This window comes from Netta rufina (genome assembly GCF_964035555.1).
Source record: "Netta rufina genome assembly, chromosome: Z".
Classification (NCBI taxonomy): Eukaryota; Metazoa; Chordata; class Aves; order Anseriformes; family Anatidae; genus Netta; species Netta rufina.
The window spans coordinates 674011-689831 of NC_140126.1; the positions used below are offsets into that span (position 1 = coordinate 674011).

Here is a 15821-nt window from a genome sequence, read left to right on the forward strand (position 1 = left end):
GGAAGTTGTTTTTACATATGCCAGGTGTTTATTTGTGCATGATTATTCATTCCCTTTCCCTTTCCCTTTCCCTTTCCCTTTCCCTTTCCCTTTCCCTTTCCCTTTCCCTTTCCCTTTCCCTTTCCCTTTCCCTTTCCCTTTCCCTTTCCCTTTCCCTTTCCCTTTCCCTTTCCCTTTCCCTTTCCCTTTCCCTTTCCCTTTCCCTTTCCCTTTCCCTTTCCCTTTCCCTACCCCTACCCCTACCCCTACCCCTACCCCTACCCCTACCCCTACCCCTACCCCTACCCCTACCCCTACCCCTACCCCTACCCCTACCCCTACCCCTACCCCTACCCCTACCCCTACCCCTACCCCTTCCCCTTCCCCTTCCCCTTCCCCTTCCCCTTCCTTTTGGCAGAATTAATTTATATTAAATCTGTGGTGCTTCTGGAAATGGCTGCAACTTATTAGTTGCATTAAAAACTAATTTTTTCTTTCTCTTAACATCTTCTGTAGAACTTGATAGCCTGCTCTTGGGGTTGCTTCACTGATAGTTTCAGTCAGTGATTTTATTGCCTACTGCTCCCATCCAGGAGACGCTTGATATTTGTCTTGTCTGTTTTCAAGAATTATTAGTAGTGGGTATAGTTATTCACATCTTTTGACTGCTGTTTATTCCCTATTCTTTATGGATGGTTTCAACTCTAGAAATTGTTTTGCTAATTGATTTCAGGATGGATTCTCTTGTGGCTGAGGAATTAAAGTTTGTAATGGCTCTTTCATGACGAATTCTTTCCAGTAACCATATTGTGCTTGGACTTTACTCTTATTTTTAAGAAAATAAATAATATGCTTGGCATAATTAACCACAGTTGATATTTTTCTTAGAAAACAAAACGTGATTCTAGCATTATTTTAGCTGACTCTATTACAGTAATTTTTGTAACTGTTGCTACTATTCAATTCCTTCTTTAATGGTGGATTGTGTATGAGCTAATTTAAATTATGCAGAGCAGATGAACAGGTCCTGCTATTTCAAGTGTGTTTAATATTTCATTGGCTATTATAGAGGGAAGGTGTTCAGACAGCCGTGTATCACCTCATGTGTTATTCTGCCTTTGTTTTTCTACAGAATTAGTAACCTTGAGATGTCTTTGATCTGTAGTGGCTGTACAGGACTGCTTTTTTGCTAGTGTTGGTTTGCTGGTATTGTGGCTAAAAGGATGGGTTGGCAACCTGTGGCACTCCACCACCTTCTCTGCCCACTGACACCTTTTCTGATGGTTTCTTTGTCCTGTGTTGTTTTTTTCTGGAATCACCATGCAGGAATATGCAGCTGCGTGGACAACCTACAAATGCCATTTGACTCTGGCTGAGACTGGAGATCCACCTGCAGCAGCCCTTGCTGGTAGCTTGAAGGCATCACTGCTTTTGTCCAGTGTCTGGGTAATGGATTGCTTCTGCAAACAATCTGTTTCTCCTATATCACTGGTTCCCCTCCCTTGGTCTTGTGTTAAAGAAATACATCTGTGCCTGCAGCTTGTAAGAGCTCAGCATCTCTGGGTAGCTGCTGGGATTTGCATGGGAGCCAAAGGCAAATGGATTTGCTTTTTGACTTGCTGCTGTTGGACGTCTGTCAGATCTTTCTCCCCTTAATAGAGGTAGGCAAGGTGTCAAGCTCTGGTCAGTCCCATTCCTCTAAACAAAGCAAAAGTCTCCTGACTAACATGTTGGGCAGGCTGCTGGGATTCTTGGTCTTTTATTAGTCTCTGAGAAGACTTGTGGCATGCAGGAATGCCAGCTGGTTCCCTTGGTGCTTTCCTGGAGGGCCTTTATATGGTTGGATTCAGAGGTCAGCCTGAGGTCTAAAATGGGATGGAGGTGTAACATAGGTGAGAGTCTGTGGGATGGAGCAGGCTCAAAAACTCATTGGGTTCCTAGATTTTCAATGACAGAGTTATGCCTACTGAAATTTGGTCTTGTGCATGTGTGAAGCTGTCCTACCCGGTGGAATCTTGAATCTGTTGTAATCCATTTGGGGGACCTAAACTTTACTGAAGTCCCTGGAATGGCCTAACCTGTTTTAAGTATGTTCAGATGCTTTTTAATAGCACCATAACTTTGTCCCTCAGGCTGAATTCAATCTTGTGTGCCTCTGCTTAGGGGATGCTTAGAGTGGCAGTTTCTGGTGCTGCTAACTTTATAAAGTTTATAAAGACACAGACTTTCCCTTGGACAGGGCTCAGGCCCACCTTTTTTCCAAAAGGTTCAAGGTAGAGCTGGGCTCCTATCTGTTTGCTCAGAGAGCCTCAAATAAATCTGCAAAACAGCCCAACATCAAGAGGCTGAAGGGACAACAATCTAATCTGAACATTGTGTGGTGTCTCTCTGGATTTTAACCTTAAATCTTCAGGTTCATTTGGGTCCATGATTTTTAAACTGATTGTATGAAGTGGCTTTAGATGAGGAAGCCTTTCTGGTAGGCTTTTTTTTTTTTTTTTTCAGTGGCTTTGGAAAAGGTTCCCAAGGATAGTACTCTTTTGGTTAATTAGCCCTTCCCTGTCATAAGGACTTAAGAGGAAGCATAGAGTGGCAGTGTTCTTGTACTTTATGTCTGCCAGAAACCACTCCCCTGGGTGTCACAGCACCAAGGTCCTCCTCAGTTTCCCATGACTAACGATGGTGGTGTTTCACGAGGTTTCTCTGGGACAGCCCAGATACTGAAGACCCATGAGAAGATCCCAGTCCAAGCCTCAACAGACACCAAGAGCAGACTTGGACTTGTTCATTGCTTGTGATTTAATGCAACAATTTCCCTAAGAAAGGGAGAGAAAGGACTTTGGTAATTGCTGCCAACAGTAAATGTTTATATCATTCTTTATATAAAAGGCTCCTATTTCCCACCAGATGCATGTGGGGATTCAGATCTGCTATCCTGCAGACTGCAGGAGATAGATCTTCTACTTGCAAGACAGACAATGATGCAAGGAAAAGAAAAACATTAGATCATTGCTAGCTAGTCACTTTTCCAGTATGATTAAAGCATGTATATTTAGACCTTCATTGTCTTGGAGCTTAATGAGGAGTCAGAAGATGCAGCAAAAATAGTACACACTGTAAGAATTTACCTGTGTGTGCTGTAGCTGTTAAGAGGGATTAAGAGGATTAGACATTGATGAGACACAAGGAAGTAAGAGATCAGTCTGTTTATTCCACTTTCAGATGTACATGTTCTTAATTTAAAGTGCAGCACTTGATTTCTTACATTATTTATTATTATTATTAGATGCCAAGTCTCATCTCAGTATATTTATTTTTTTAAATTACATATCCAAGATTAAATGCAGCCTCTTGCCAGTGTTTATGTTCTTTTGCCTATTCTTATAATTATTGTTGATAAGAGGTGGCTTTCAAGTTAATAACATGTGGATTGATAAGGCAGCTGTTATTATGTTACCTGAGTGCTTTTTGGAAAGCTTAGCTTAAGGGCAAATCATGTTTCCTCCAGCATACAGTGCCAAATCCCTGGCTCACAGACCACTGCCAAAGGTGGTGGTTGTAGCTGCAGAGCGCTTGGCTAGCATCTGACAAACTGCCCTGATACTGCTTGCTCTTGGTCACTGGAAATCAGTAAGCACGGCTGTTTTTGGGGGTGCACAGGGGGGTGCCTCCTGTGCTTATTTTAGAGCCACCTGAAGGTTTCTGCTCCTTTCGTTTCTGCTCTTCTCTTCTGCTCTCTGATGCTCTTCTCATCATTCTCAGGTAGTAGATCTGGTTGGCTTCTGGGTAGGTGACTTTGCAGAGGGGGATTTTGTAGAGGGCTGGGTTGTCTGAAGTTATCAGCAAGAAGAGAAGTGCAGAGAAGCAAAAAGGCCAGGTACAGAGTGGCAGTCCAAGCTGGGAGGGGACAGGACAGACAGATGAGTGCACTTTGAAACCTCTCACCATCCTGTCAAATACCATGTTCTGAGAGTACTACTCACACACATTCACAGTCAGTGCCCATGCGTTCCTGGCATTGCGTCCAACCCTCAGTCCTGCACTGTGCTCTCACCTCCTGACCTGGCTTTGAGTTTGCCAAAACTGAGGTCACAAGAAAAGAAATAGGTGTCCTCTTCCCTGATGCATCCCCAAACCAGGTGTGGTTAACAAAGCAACGCCTCTGCATGGACCTATGCTCTACTGAGAGGGTGCCAGATGAATACATTTAATGCATTTAAGCTTCTAGTTCTATTTTTTTTTCCTTGTAAGTTACTAAATCAATTTTATTAAAATATGGTTTTGCTTTAGTCTTTCAGATCTTCAAGAAGACACAAAGCATGGCTGTTCTGGCTTCATCTCTTTCTTGAGCTGTCCAGATACAATCAGTTTATGTTTAAGAGAGCAGTGGCTTTTTTATTTTCATTTTTTTTACTTGTATAGTTCTTGTTGCCAGACCAAACTTGGGGAAAAAAATGGTGGGAGAGTGTGGAAAAAGACCTTGGAAAAAGCAAGGAAAACAGTAGACTGCTGTATTTGTTTAAAAATGCTGCCTGTAACTAAATCTTGCATCTCAAACTACAAGCTGTTTCTGGAATTCACATATATATGCACACTCCCACTCCAAAGTTTTTTGAAATCATATTTGCAGCTGTAGTCTGCAGGTGCACTGTTAACTGTTGTGAAATCTATAAAAGACCTGCTGCTGGCTGCAGCATTCTCACTTCAATGCTGTCAGAACTGACAATTTGGAGGAACTTCCTTGGCTTTATATAATGATAAAATCAAGAGTACGGTTAAACAAAACCCCCAAAATAACTAAACTTACCACAGATAGGGCATTAGTAAAAGCTGCTCCAGAGTAGGCACAGAATAATGCTGAGGAAAGAAAACCAAAGACAGCTCAAGGTGAGGAAAGCCTTGCTCATCTTTCCAAAGAAATTATCAGAAATATTAAAGTGTCCAAATGCATGGGAAATGATCCTCCCAGCTACCTGATGTGAGATTTAATGTTAGAATTCAACAATTAGTTTTTTTTTTTTTTTTTTTTTTTTTTTTTTTTTTAACTGAATTTGTGCAGTAGCTCTCTATTTATGATGCATTTCCCATAAGGGTACATATAGGTCTGAAATGGCTGCTTCTATAAATCTGCCGAGTTTTGAATTTGTTAGGCTTCTGCTAATGGCAGAGCTGTGCTTCTTTCACAAATCCTGGTGCTTCTGCCCCTTCTAGATGTTTCTGTGCTATCAGTATCTAAAGACCCTTCCTTCCGCACTTGTGACTTGCAACCACTTGTGACTAAAATCTGATGCCATCACCGAAATAACTTTTGCACAGTAACATGTTTTGCAGCAAACAAAACGTGGAGTCCACAGTTGACTCCAAGCCTGTATTGTTCATAGACTGTGTGGCTGCATCAATTTTTGGCTCCCCTTAATGTAAAAGATACATACCACAAGCAAGTGCCAGCAAGTGAGTCTGCCAGGTCAGGGCATAGAACATGCCTCCAATCGCAATGCATGCGAGTGCACAGTTGTAATTGTGTAAGCCAAGGTAGATGCTGTCAAAGGGTGTTGCAATGCTCAGTGCTGCAAGACAAAAAAGCAGTGGGTTGAGGTCAGGTATGAAAAGTATCTGCAGGAGGATCCGTGACTTGCAGGGAACCCAATCCCCCTTCCGTATGATATCCAGACATTTAACTGGGTTCACAGTTGCATGACAACCACGTGCAGAAAAAAGGTGAAATAAAATGAAGTTTATGATTTTGGTGCTATGATGATGTCCTTGGGGTTGGTGTTTGACTCAGTCTGAAAGGTTTCTTTCAGAAAAATTTCCTGCTTATGCCCTGAGTGTGTTGTGGTTAGTCCCCCAGATCTCCAGATGGAGGATCTAGCCAGAGTGCATGAGGGATTTCTGGCTTAGCTTTACTGCTTGCAGAAATCTGTGCTCACGTATATTGTTTAAAGCTCATGCATACCCTGAGCTTCAGTATTGGAGGAACAGCTGAGTGTTTTTTTTTTTTTTTTTGTGGGAGGAAGCAGAATTTTCCATCTTTTCTGAGTGACCTTTGCTAAAATACTAAATGTGGCCACTCCATCATTGCTGTGGAAATTCTCCAGTCGGGTGGGAGCTGAGGGTCTGCTCCAAACCTGATGTCATAGGTACTTCTACAGGACTTCTCATAGGCTTCAGATGTACCAATAAAAAGGATAGCACAATATGTAGCACACAGGCCACCTTATTTTTAAGATCAAGACATTTCCTGCTATAATGCCCTCATTCGTCTTCTGTTCCTTTTCTCCACACTTATTCCCACAGACTTTCCCCTGACCTTTCCCTTCTAGATTAAATGTCAGATCTGTACCCAACTTGCCAAATGCTCTTAACTGTACAAATTGTGGATAGTTTTGTTTAAAAAGACAAATAAAGGCAGATGACATCTTGTATAAAGCTTTTCAGAGCAGAAATCAGAACTTAATGTTGCATGTCTGCACCTTTTTTCAGAGGTACTTGCCTCAGACCACGCTTATTTCATCATAATTTTTTTAAACTAAAATTGCTCTGATAAATGGCATTGATCTTGTCTGTCTTAGCTTAAGACTGTTTCCCAGAGACAGGCTATTTTGGGCAGCATTCATTGAGCTGCTTTTACAAATCTGCAGCAAGGTAGAATGAACTCCATAGTAGAAAAGTCTGTTTGTTCTCATTGACTGGTTAGCTCTGAGGCAGATCTTTGCTTGTGGTTGTAATTTAGCATACTTCTGGTGGCAAGAGATCAATGAAATTATTTCTTTACTTTACTTTACTTTACTTTACTTTACTTTACTTTACTTTATTTTATTTTATTTTATTTTATTTTATTTTATTTTATTTTATTTTATTTTATTTTATTTTAATCATCATCTCCATGGGATTCATCAAGGTGGAACAAATACCTGCCTGAATTACAAATCTAGTACCAAGTTCAGAGCTTAAAGAAAGTATGCTTCTGTTCTTGCCTTCACCATGTTGAGTGACCTTCAGTAAGACCTTTGGAATTTAGAGAGACTTTCAAGGATAGGAGTGTATTCCCAAGTACATCTAAGCCCATTCATCTATTAAGTCTGGACAGAATCTCCTGACATCTTGGGTTAAGGTAGTCTAGTTACAAAAATGACTTTGGTAAATATTTCTTACCTGCAAACATCCCCACTGCAGACCCAATTGCAGCATGCAAGCAAATAAGTGGGGAGGAGATAAGTAGAGCAACAAGGAAGATACCTCCAGTCCAGGGGTTTTCGCAGCCATACACTTGCCCAACACCAACCGGGATGGATTGCAAGAGCTGCAGCAGCCAGCAGAAAAGGGCATGTTATTCTAACTCTGAGGACACAACAGTTATTTCATCCAAGCTAATGTTTAGAAAGGAAAGGAAACAATCCTGGCTCTGAGTGAGGCTGCTGGGTAAATGTGAGTATTTTGTCCTTCAGTGTGAATTAGTTCACTGTTTGGTCTGAACTTCCTCAAGTTAAAGATGGACTTTTGCTTCTTCTGGGATGGTAACATGGTCTCTGAACAAACACACACAGTGTGTTGGGGGTGCTTTTAGTGGAAGAGAAACAGTAACCTTCCTAGGCAGCAATACTGTGGTAGGGTTGATTTATTATATTATATGAAATATACCAATTATCTTTATGTTTCTTTGTGAGGGTGAATGTAATAAAACCTTTTCCAGTGCTAGATCTGGCCTGTGGGGACTGGTTGTAAATGAATTTCTGTCCCTTTGATATCATGATGTTTATTCCCTCTTTTGATATTGTCATTGACTGTCCTGCTGATATCCCTTTAAACACAGCTGGGCAGTGGGATTGAATATCGAGATGTACTTCTGTATCAAGAGTACTCAAGCCATGTTTTAGGGCAGTCTAGCTTTAGGTGGAGTGAGAAGTTCAGGATCTTTCTTCCTTCAGCCTTGATCAGCCTTTCTGCTGGGTCAGCCAGGACTGTCCCTGGGGCTTTTAGGGCACTGTCTTCTATGAAATGAACTGAGCCAGGACATTTATCTGTGAATTGCTACAGGCTGTACATATCATACGCCCATTCTGACCTATTCAAAACCGTTATCCAGAGCTGAATGTCTTCACGTGCACATTTTTAATGAAATATAAACTAGTTGGGAAGAAACTTACCAGAGGCACATTGATTGCAGTCCAGGTAATATTGGGCACTGATGCTACAGGCTTGATGAGGGTTGTAGGGAAGAAGAGGTTGTAGTGTCCTGTGGCTGCCAAGTACAAAGTCACTGCAATATTGAAGGGCAGAGTGAAAACGGGAAGGTCCCATTTACTGAAGATGGATCCCAATGCACTGGTCAGGACTGGACTGAGTACAAAAGAAGAAAAGAAACAAGTATAGCTTGTTCATAATAGTTAAAGTGGTGAAACATCCTACTACTTCGGTCATAAGCTCTTGTAAACACAAGTGTTTTAGAAACGTTGGGTAGTTTCATGTTCTAGACAGCATCAGATCAAAAGTTAGAGAATGCTATTTGTCTTTTTACAGCAATTATCATATACAATTATTGGATATAAGGGTACGTGTAGTGTGAGGCTGTTTATTCGTTGAAGGAAAAAAATGTCTGACTAAGGGATACACAAAAATGGGTTAGTGGGAGGGTGGCTGATGAAGGGGAAAGGGAACAACCACTCAGAGAGGTCCTGATCAATCAGTGGAAATATACACTGACCAGATACCTGTACAGACTGATAAGGAAAGAGATGGAATATGGTAATGTTGATTCAAGCAAGGTTGCCTGACTGAGGATTTCTAAATTGGGCTAATAATAAAAATTAGAGGGAACAATAATCAGAATGCTGAGACATGGACCCGACAAAGTAAAACATAGACAATGACCAGAAACAAACCTCACAGTCACACAGGTTGATGGGCTTGCAAACTAGAGACCCGCTTCCAGGAAGATAAAGCTGGACTTTGCAGCTGATAAGAGGGACCCAGACTGGGAGGGTGCAGAAACTGGGTGCCATGAGGTGGGGAGGAGGGTTCAGGGGAAGGGCAGCAGAAGGATCGAAGAGGAGTCGGTAGAAAGAGTAGGGAAGGGCTAGTTGTGTATAAAATGGGGCAGTCAGTACGCTTGTCTGCTTGAGCCCTGTGCCTGGTCACTGCAGTTTGTCCCGTGCTCTTATATTTTCTCATTAAACCTTTTCCCAACTCTCTCTCTGTGCGTTCACACTCCCTCCCATATGTGTGTGTGTCCCACAGGGACCTGTGTGTGTGTGAGTGAATTTAGTGCCAGCTGCTGGAGCCAGGCTGTGGGGCGTAGGCCTAGGGCTGTGGTGCCAGCTCTGGAAGTCAGCGGGGCCCTGCCATCAGCTGCTGGAGGAGTGGGGTCTTCTCCTCCCAGCCCTGGATGGGAGTGGTGTGTGCTCCCCAGCTGCTGGGGGACTGGCGTGAGGGAGGAGTGAGGGCTGGAGCAGGACCATGGATCACAGCCCCTGTGTCTGAGGCTGGCTGCTGGCACTAAATTCACTTGCAAAACCCTGTGTGTCCCTGGGGTACGTGCCCAGCTTTTCTACCAGCTGGGTCTGCAAAGGGGAAAGCAGCAGCCATGTCCCCTGGCATGGGCAGAGGCCCTGGATCCCAGGCACCGGTCTGGGCCCCAGTGGCTGGAGGATGCAGCCATGGTCTGCACCTCGCTTAACAACAGGTGATAAAAACGCCATGCTGTCCTCTCAGGAAAGTTGGCTAGTGTATGGGTGCTCTGCTAGTTATACCAGGCTCAGGGAGACAATAAAGAAAAGCATCCAGAACTGTATGTAGGCCTGCAGGGAAGAAGGTGATCTGGCCTCTACTCCTGTAGAGAAATGTAGCAAGAAACAGAAGAGCAGATTTTGGGGAATACCACAGGAACAGCCATGGAAAACTCTGGTTGGTGAAAAAAGCTCCAGTCTTGAAGAGACAAGAGAGAAGAAGGAATTATAAAGTTGCATTTTGTGTGTTCAAATGGTTTGGGGAGTACCAGAAGTGGTAAGACAATTCTGGAAGAGGAATAAAGCAGGAGAGGTGATCAAGCAGGACGGAAAATCTTAATTAAGAGATGTAAAATATTAAAAACAAACACAAAATAAAAACACACACACAAAGGAAAAACAAAACAAACAAAAAATCCCACTACCACCACCACCACCACAAAAAAAAAAAAAAAAAAAAAAAAGAAGTATTTGGCACTTCAAAAGCAACAGCTTGTGTCCTGTTGTGTAGATACTATCAGTGGAAAAATGCTTTGTTCTCATTTTATATTTTCAGATGAAGCCTATTCTTTTATGACAAATTTCGTTTCCAGAGCAGTTACAGATTTCCTTGTCACTGTGCAAAAGAAAAAACACCACTTCAGTGAAAACAGTGTCCTAATTTCTGTGTTGAAATACAAAGCTTCTGCCAGTTATACATCTTGTCAGGAAGAAAGAAACAATTAAAGAAATGCTGACTTCCAAAGCTGAAATACAAAGTACCAGTTGAAAAAAATCACTGAAATGTCTAATTTTAAAGTCTTTCAGCTCTTCCCTCAAGTCCCTGAACTAGAAGAATAAGGAAAATTTTGAATAAAAAGCCTCAGGGAATTCTGGCAGGCAAGACAGACTAAACATTCTTGCAACATGTTCTGGGTTTTGAGAGGGTGTCACAAAATGACCTTCGCTGAGAGTGACTAATGAAATAAAATATTGAAAAATCTGATTTTAAAAGCAGTGAAATGCAATAATGATTTGTGTCTTATCACTAGCAGTGATTAAAATGTGACTCTCAAATTAATTTCAGTTGAAGCTGTTAGGCAGATTCTGCAGTGCTGTTAAGGTCTGTATTTAGCATTGGTAACTAATCCTTAAAGGACATTGTCTGGCATTTGGAGCTACTTGGAGGAATTAATTTTGCTCATGACTGGTTGCGGATCTGAGATGGGGAAGACTGAATTCAGCCTGAGGGAGAGCTCCAGGTCAGTTCAGTGCCTGGGTAAGGGAGGACGGTTGGGGTGCTGAGTGCAATGACACCCGCCCTGAATGTGGTCTGCTGATGAGGGCCATTTGCAGAGTGTTGAAGTAGAGCTGCTTTGTCCTTCTGCTGTGATTAGCTTTGTCAGCGCACTCGGCCTTCTACCAAGGTGTTTGACAAGCTCTGTGCATCAACGAATGCCCTTCCCAGCACTGCTGTGGCTGGAGCTACTGATGTAGGAGACTGGGCAGAGGCGACTTGCAATGTCTTTAAGATGCACACAGCAGGATTCCTCATTCTCTGAGAATTGTCCCTAGGAGAAGGGATGCTTACCACGCCATGGATGTAACTGCCACAGGAGGAAGAAGCCACCAGTAGTAGTCCCCTTTGTCAGAGTAGACAGCCATGAGCAGTCCCACCAAGATCCCGTTATAGCCATGCTGCCCGGCTGCAATGGCTGATCTGTGATGGAAAGAAACGTTTGCAAGGCAGAAGGTGACCTGTCACAGAGACCCAATGAAATACAACTTAAAAATGCCCTCCTTCTGGAAAAAGGACTGTAGGGAGAGGATGGAAAAAATGCTGGATTGGTGTGCCGAGGGAGGAGGCAGTTTGGAGCCCACTGAACCGTGATGACCCACAAGGGAAGCTGGTCTGCTGGTTCTGATACACCTGAACGTGAGGCTGTGACCCCTCAGCAGGTTCCTGACACCATAATGATCATCCCAGCCACGAGCTTCCACCTACCTGTCCTGGCTGAGGGCCAGTGCTGTTAACGTTGACACAACTGATCCAGCGCAGCCTGTGAGCATCCACCAGGGCTTCTGGATGAAAAGCCCCACTAAAATGAACAGCCCGCTGAGGGGGTTGTTGACAAACATCACCTGGGAGGTGCCTCGCAAGATCCAGTCCACCAGCTGAATCATTAGGGGCTTATCTGGAGGAGATCAAATAAAATTGCTGGTGATAAGGCAGCATTTCAGCAGGGCCTCTTCAAAGCACACTCAGCTCTACAGTTGCTTTCTGGCCACAGAACAGAGGCGAAGTATCAACAGGACTGTAAAAATGGTCTCTGATTTATTGCTGTCTGAGCATATTTTGCATCTGGCACTTGAAACGCTAACAGGGGTGGACTGGGCACTGCTATAAAGTCCATGGAGAGATTCATAAAAAGTGGTTTATTTATGGTGGTCAAAAAAATAGTCTTTCTTGCACAGTAGGTTGCATAAGATTCTGCTATAAATGTAACAAGGAGATAGACCCTTTTCTATGTATAATTCAGACAGAGAGGGACTTAGGCAAAGGCTGAAAGCAATCTGTGTGGGGATAGGGAAATATAAAAAGAAACACTTCTGCTGTTTTAGGGAGAGAGTTGGCAATCCATGATATGGAGGCACACTATATACAGGAGATGGGATCAAACTCACGAAGTTTAAAAATATTATATATAAAAGTACTTTGGGAAGTGAAGAACCTGAATGAAGACAACAGTTACTATAGCTCAGACTGTCCTCAGAGAAAAGAGGCATTTCCAAAGCACAAAGGGCCACTGCCCTTCATGGAAGCCTACTGGACAGAGCAAATGGATCCCGAGCTTGAGTGCCTCAGGTGAGTGCAGGGGCAGGTGGGATGTGCGTGGCTGTCTGAGCGTATCTCAGCACGGTGCTCCTAGTGATCTCCGTGGGCAGAGGAGGGTCTTGCAGCACTGCAGGAGCTCTGTTGCTGGCTTTTCTATTGTAAATTGACCTGAGGGCTTTTGCTGCCAAGTTTGAGGGAGAGGTGTAAATGGTATTGTGCTGCTGTGTGTTAATAAGCATGGTGTAAGGAGAAGATATGAAAAAGAAGGTGTGCTTGCATGTACAAGATGTTCATAAAATGTGTATATACATTTTTAATCTTTGTAAATATTTAAAATTAAATGTTTCTCAGTTTACATTGTTAGTTAGGCACAGTGCAAAGTACCAGGCTACTTATTGAACCTGGGCAAAATCTTTTTCCTAATAGCTTTCTCTCACCCGCTTTTCCACTTCCCTTCTCTGTTGTATTTATATTTGAGTCTCAAGACCTGTTTTCTGAGGAGAGAAGCTTAAATAGAGGATCTCTGAAGGGCTGGGTACCATCCTGTATCTCTTCAGCATCCCTGGGAGAGCCCTCCCAAAAAGCTGGAGTGCGACTTAAGGGATGGCTCTGCAGGCATCCCTCGGGCGGTGTGTTGGTGTGGAGCCAGGCAGTTACAACCAGGAGTGAATGAGCTCCTTAGAGAAAAGTGATTGGGCTTGTTTGGGAATTCTTACTAAAATTCACTGTTGCGCTATGAAATATATCAGCAGTGCTCTTGGTGTTAGACACCAGTATTAATGGTATTGAAATATGGTTACAGTGTGTAGGGGTAGGAAGCTTTTTGGGACACTGAATAATAAAAGTGGTCTGCCAAGCACAGGCCACTGGAGTAAACAAAGAGGGGATGTTTTCCCATGGCTGGGGACTGTGCTGAGCCCCCTGCATGGAGGCATCTCAGCCCACCTCCTCCACCAAGGATGGCCACTGCGCAGCCCAGCAGGCTGCACACAGCTGTCTCTTATTCTCTCCCCTTGCAGGAGTCGTGCTGCTAACGAACCTAGCCCTGACAGAGGACCCACAGTCTTGCATAGCCTCCCAGAGCCCCTAATCCCCAATAATTCTGGGTAACACAGACCATCTGCTCATGTATTGTTCCTACCCGGACATTAAATCTTTTGAGATCAGGACTTGCTTTGTACTTTATCAGAACAAAACACCCGCGGTGCTTACTGCTCCCCGAAGAATGGTTATACAAGAGCCTTTGCCCGCACATGCAGGAGCCAAGTCCCCACTGCCAGCCCACACGTGGCCAAGGAGATGGCTGCTGATCTAAAGCACTTACAAATGAGACCAAACTCCCAGCCCTGACGTGTGATTCTGGGCACCGCCGCCAGGAACATGGTGCTAATGACTGATTAAGTGTAAAAGACATCTTCTTGCCTGTGCTGAATTTTGTGCAGCCATGGTAATGGCAAGAGCATGCAGTGAGATTCCTTTCATGAGAATAGAGTAATTTGGGCTAAAAGGACAGAAGTTGGCAGTGAGATTGGGCCATGCCTCCCCAGAAGGTGAAACAGCCCCTCGCCTTGTGCCCCAGCCCTATTAGTGCTAGTGGTGACATAGCTGCTCCAGCTCGCTCCTTGAGAGCCCCAAACACATTCCCATGCTTACTTTTCATCCACTCCCCATATTCTTTCATTTCTCCCGTGAGATACTTGAAGACTCGGTGGATTTGCTTTCCATTCTTCCCCAGCAGGTCCTGGGTTCGTGGCTTCTGCTCTGCGTACAAATTCCTCTCGCCCGGACTCCCAGTCACTACGATTTCTCCGAGCTCCATCTCCTTTGGGTGGTGAAAAGAAGGAACTGTAAATCACAAAGTTTGAGTGTTAGAAAACCTCTTGGGTTGTGCTCTGGCAACTTTCTGCTGTAGGTTAGAGCCCCTTGGCGATATCATTTTTTCAAAGATGGGACATTTCATGGAAGACACCTGCCTGAACCAGTGCTGGGAGCAGCGTGAGCTGCCACCTGGCACAGCGGTTACTTGCTGTGGTTGTCTTCTCCTGAGGATGAGGACCAGGAAATGACCCAGTGCTGCCGTGGAGCTGTGGCACAGAGCTGTGAGGTGGCAGAGTGGATATGGCACGGGTGCCCTGGAGCATCTCACCCTGATATGTGACAGGTTGGACAGTGGACATGGTGCCCGAAAAGTAACCAAGCAGTGCCTGCCTGCTGGCCAGAGCTGCCTGACCTGCTGGAGGGAAGCAAAATGAGTTGCCAGTGAGGTAGCAGGCAGTAGGAGACAAGAAAATACAGTGCCTGAGCCCCTCCTGGTGTTTTGATTTGGAACTGTTGCACGACACGGCAAATATACAGCCTTGCCATGCTCCCCATCCCACATCTGCCTTTGATAGACCACCACGAGCAAACTGGGGCAGCGTCAAAGAGTTATGCAGAAATTGGTGTCCAGCGCGGCTCTGCACAAAGACAAGCATCAAAGCTCCGGGCTGTAGGCTCTTTAATTAGCCGGTGAGCATCCAGGCGAGATTATGTGTTTATTAAACTCCAAATAACATTTGCAGGGCTCCGTTCATGAAAAAGCCCGTTCAGATATAAACGCTTAAGAGAAAATACACCGCGCCCCACTGAGCTACACTGCAGGTGACACCTTCGTAGCTGTGTGTGTGGGTTTCGAGGGGTTTACCGAGAGCCTTCCCCGCGTTTTGTGGAATACGGGCACCACCTTCTGGTGGGATCTGTTTTTTTTTTTTGGGGAGCTCAGGCAGGCTAGTGCGCAAAGAAAGTAGGCTGGGAGGGATGCCTGGCTGAGGGGCGGCTGTTTTTTCTGGGAGATGGGAAAAGGCTCCGTGGCTCTGCATGCCCTGGGAAGAAAATCCTTGACCACCAGAAGGCGTTTTCCCTTCACCCTTGGCATCACGATGCTAAATGCAGCTCTGGAAACGTCAGGCAGTGCTTGCTGCCTTGTGCTTTGGCTCTCTCTGCCGGCAGCTCGTCCCTACCGCACGCCGCTCTTCGCAGTGCCCTTCGTGCACCACCAGCACCGGCAGGGGCCGGGCGCGCTGGCAGGCGGTGTAGCTACCTGTAGCCGTCAAAGCTGAGCCTAACAGCACTGCTTGCTTGATCCTGAGGGTGAGGAGGATTGTAGAAAGGTATTTGGACCATCTCTTAGGATCGCCAAGTCACAGGGATGTGTCGCTGAAGCAGGGGTAGTGGCCCTTTTGCTGCAAACGATGTCTGTGATCAGCGACAGAGTGCAGCTGTAACCAGCAGGGAGAATAAGTGCTGAGTAGCTGTCTGTCTTC

At 44.6% G+C, this 15821-nt stretch overlaps 1 protein-coding gene across 1 annotated transcript in view; it reads right to left on the bottom strand.

Moving 5' to 3' along the window:
- LOC311221244 (urea transporter 2-like) overlaps nucleotides 1–14338 on the bottom strand; it is a gene marked incomplete at both ends in the record, with an annotated part of 37095 nt that extends 22757 nt beyond the window's left edge. Inside the window, 8 exons of the mRNA XM_084305110.1 lie at nucleotides 3618–3876; nucleotides 4787–4836; nucleotides 5412–5546; nucleotides 7135–7282; nucleotides 8127–8319; nucleotides 11275–11403; nucleotides 11689–11878; nucleotides 14173–14338. Of these exons, the coding sequence (XP_084161236.1) occupies nucleotides 3618–3876; nucleotides 4787–4836; nucleotides 5412–5546; nucleotides 7135–7282; nucleotides 8127–8319; nucleotides 11275–11403; nucleotides 11689–11878; nucleotides 14173–14338 (1270 nt within the window). The remainder of the gene's footprint in view (nucleotides 1–3617; nucleotides 3877–4786; nucleotides 4837–5411; nucleotides 5547–7134; nucleotides 7283–8126; nucleotides 8320–11274; nucleotides 11404–11688; nucleotides 11879–14172) is intronic.
- Nucleotides 14339–15821: the final 1483 nt, after the last annotated feature.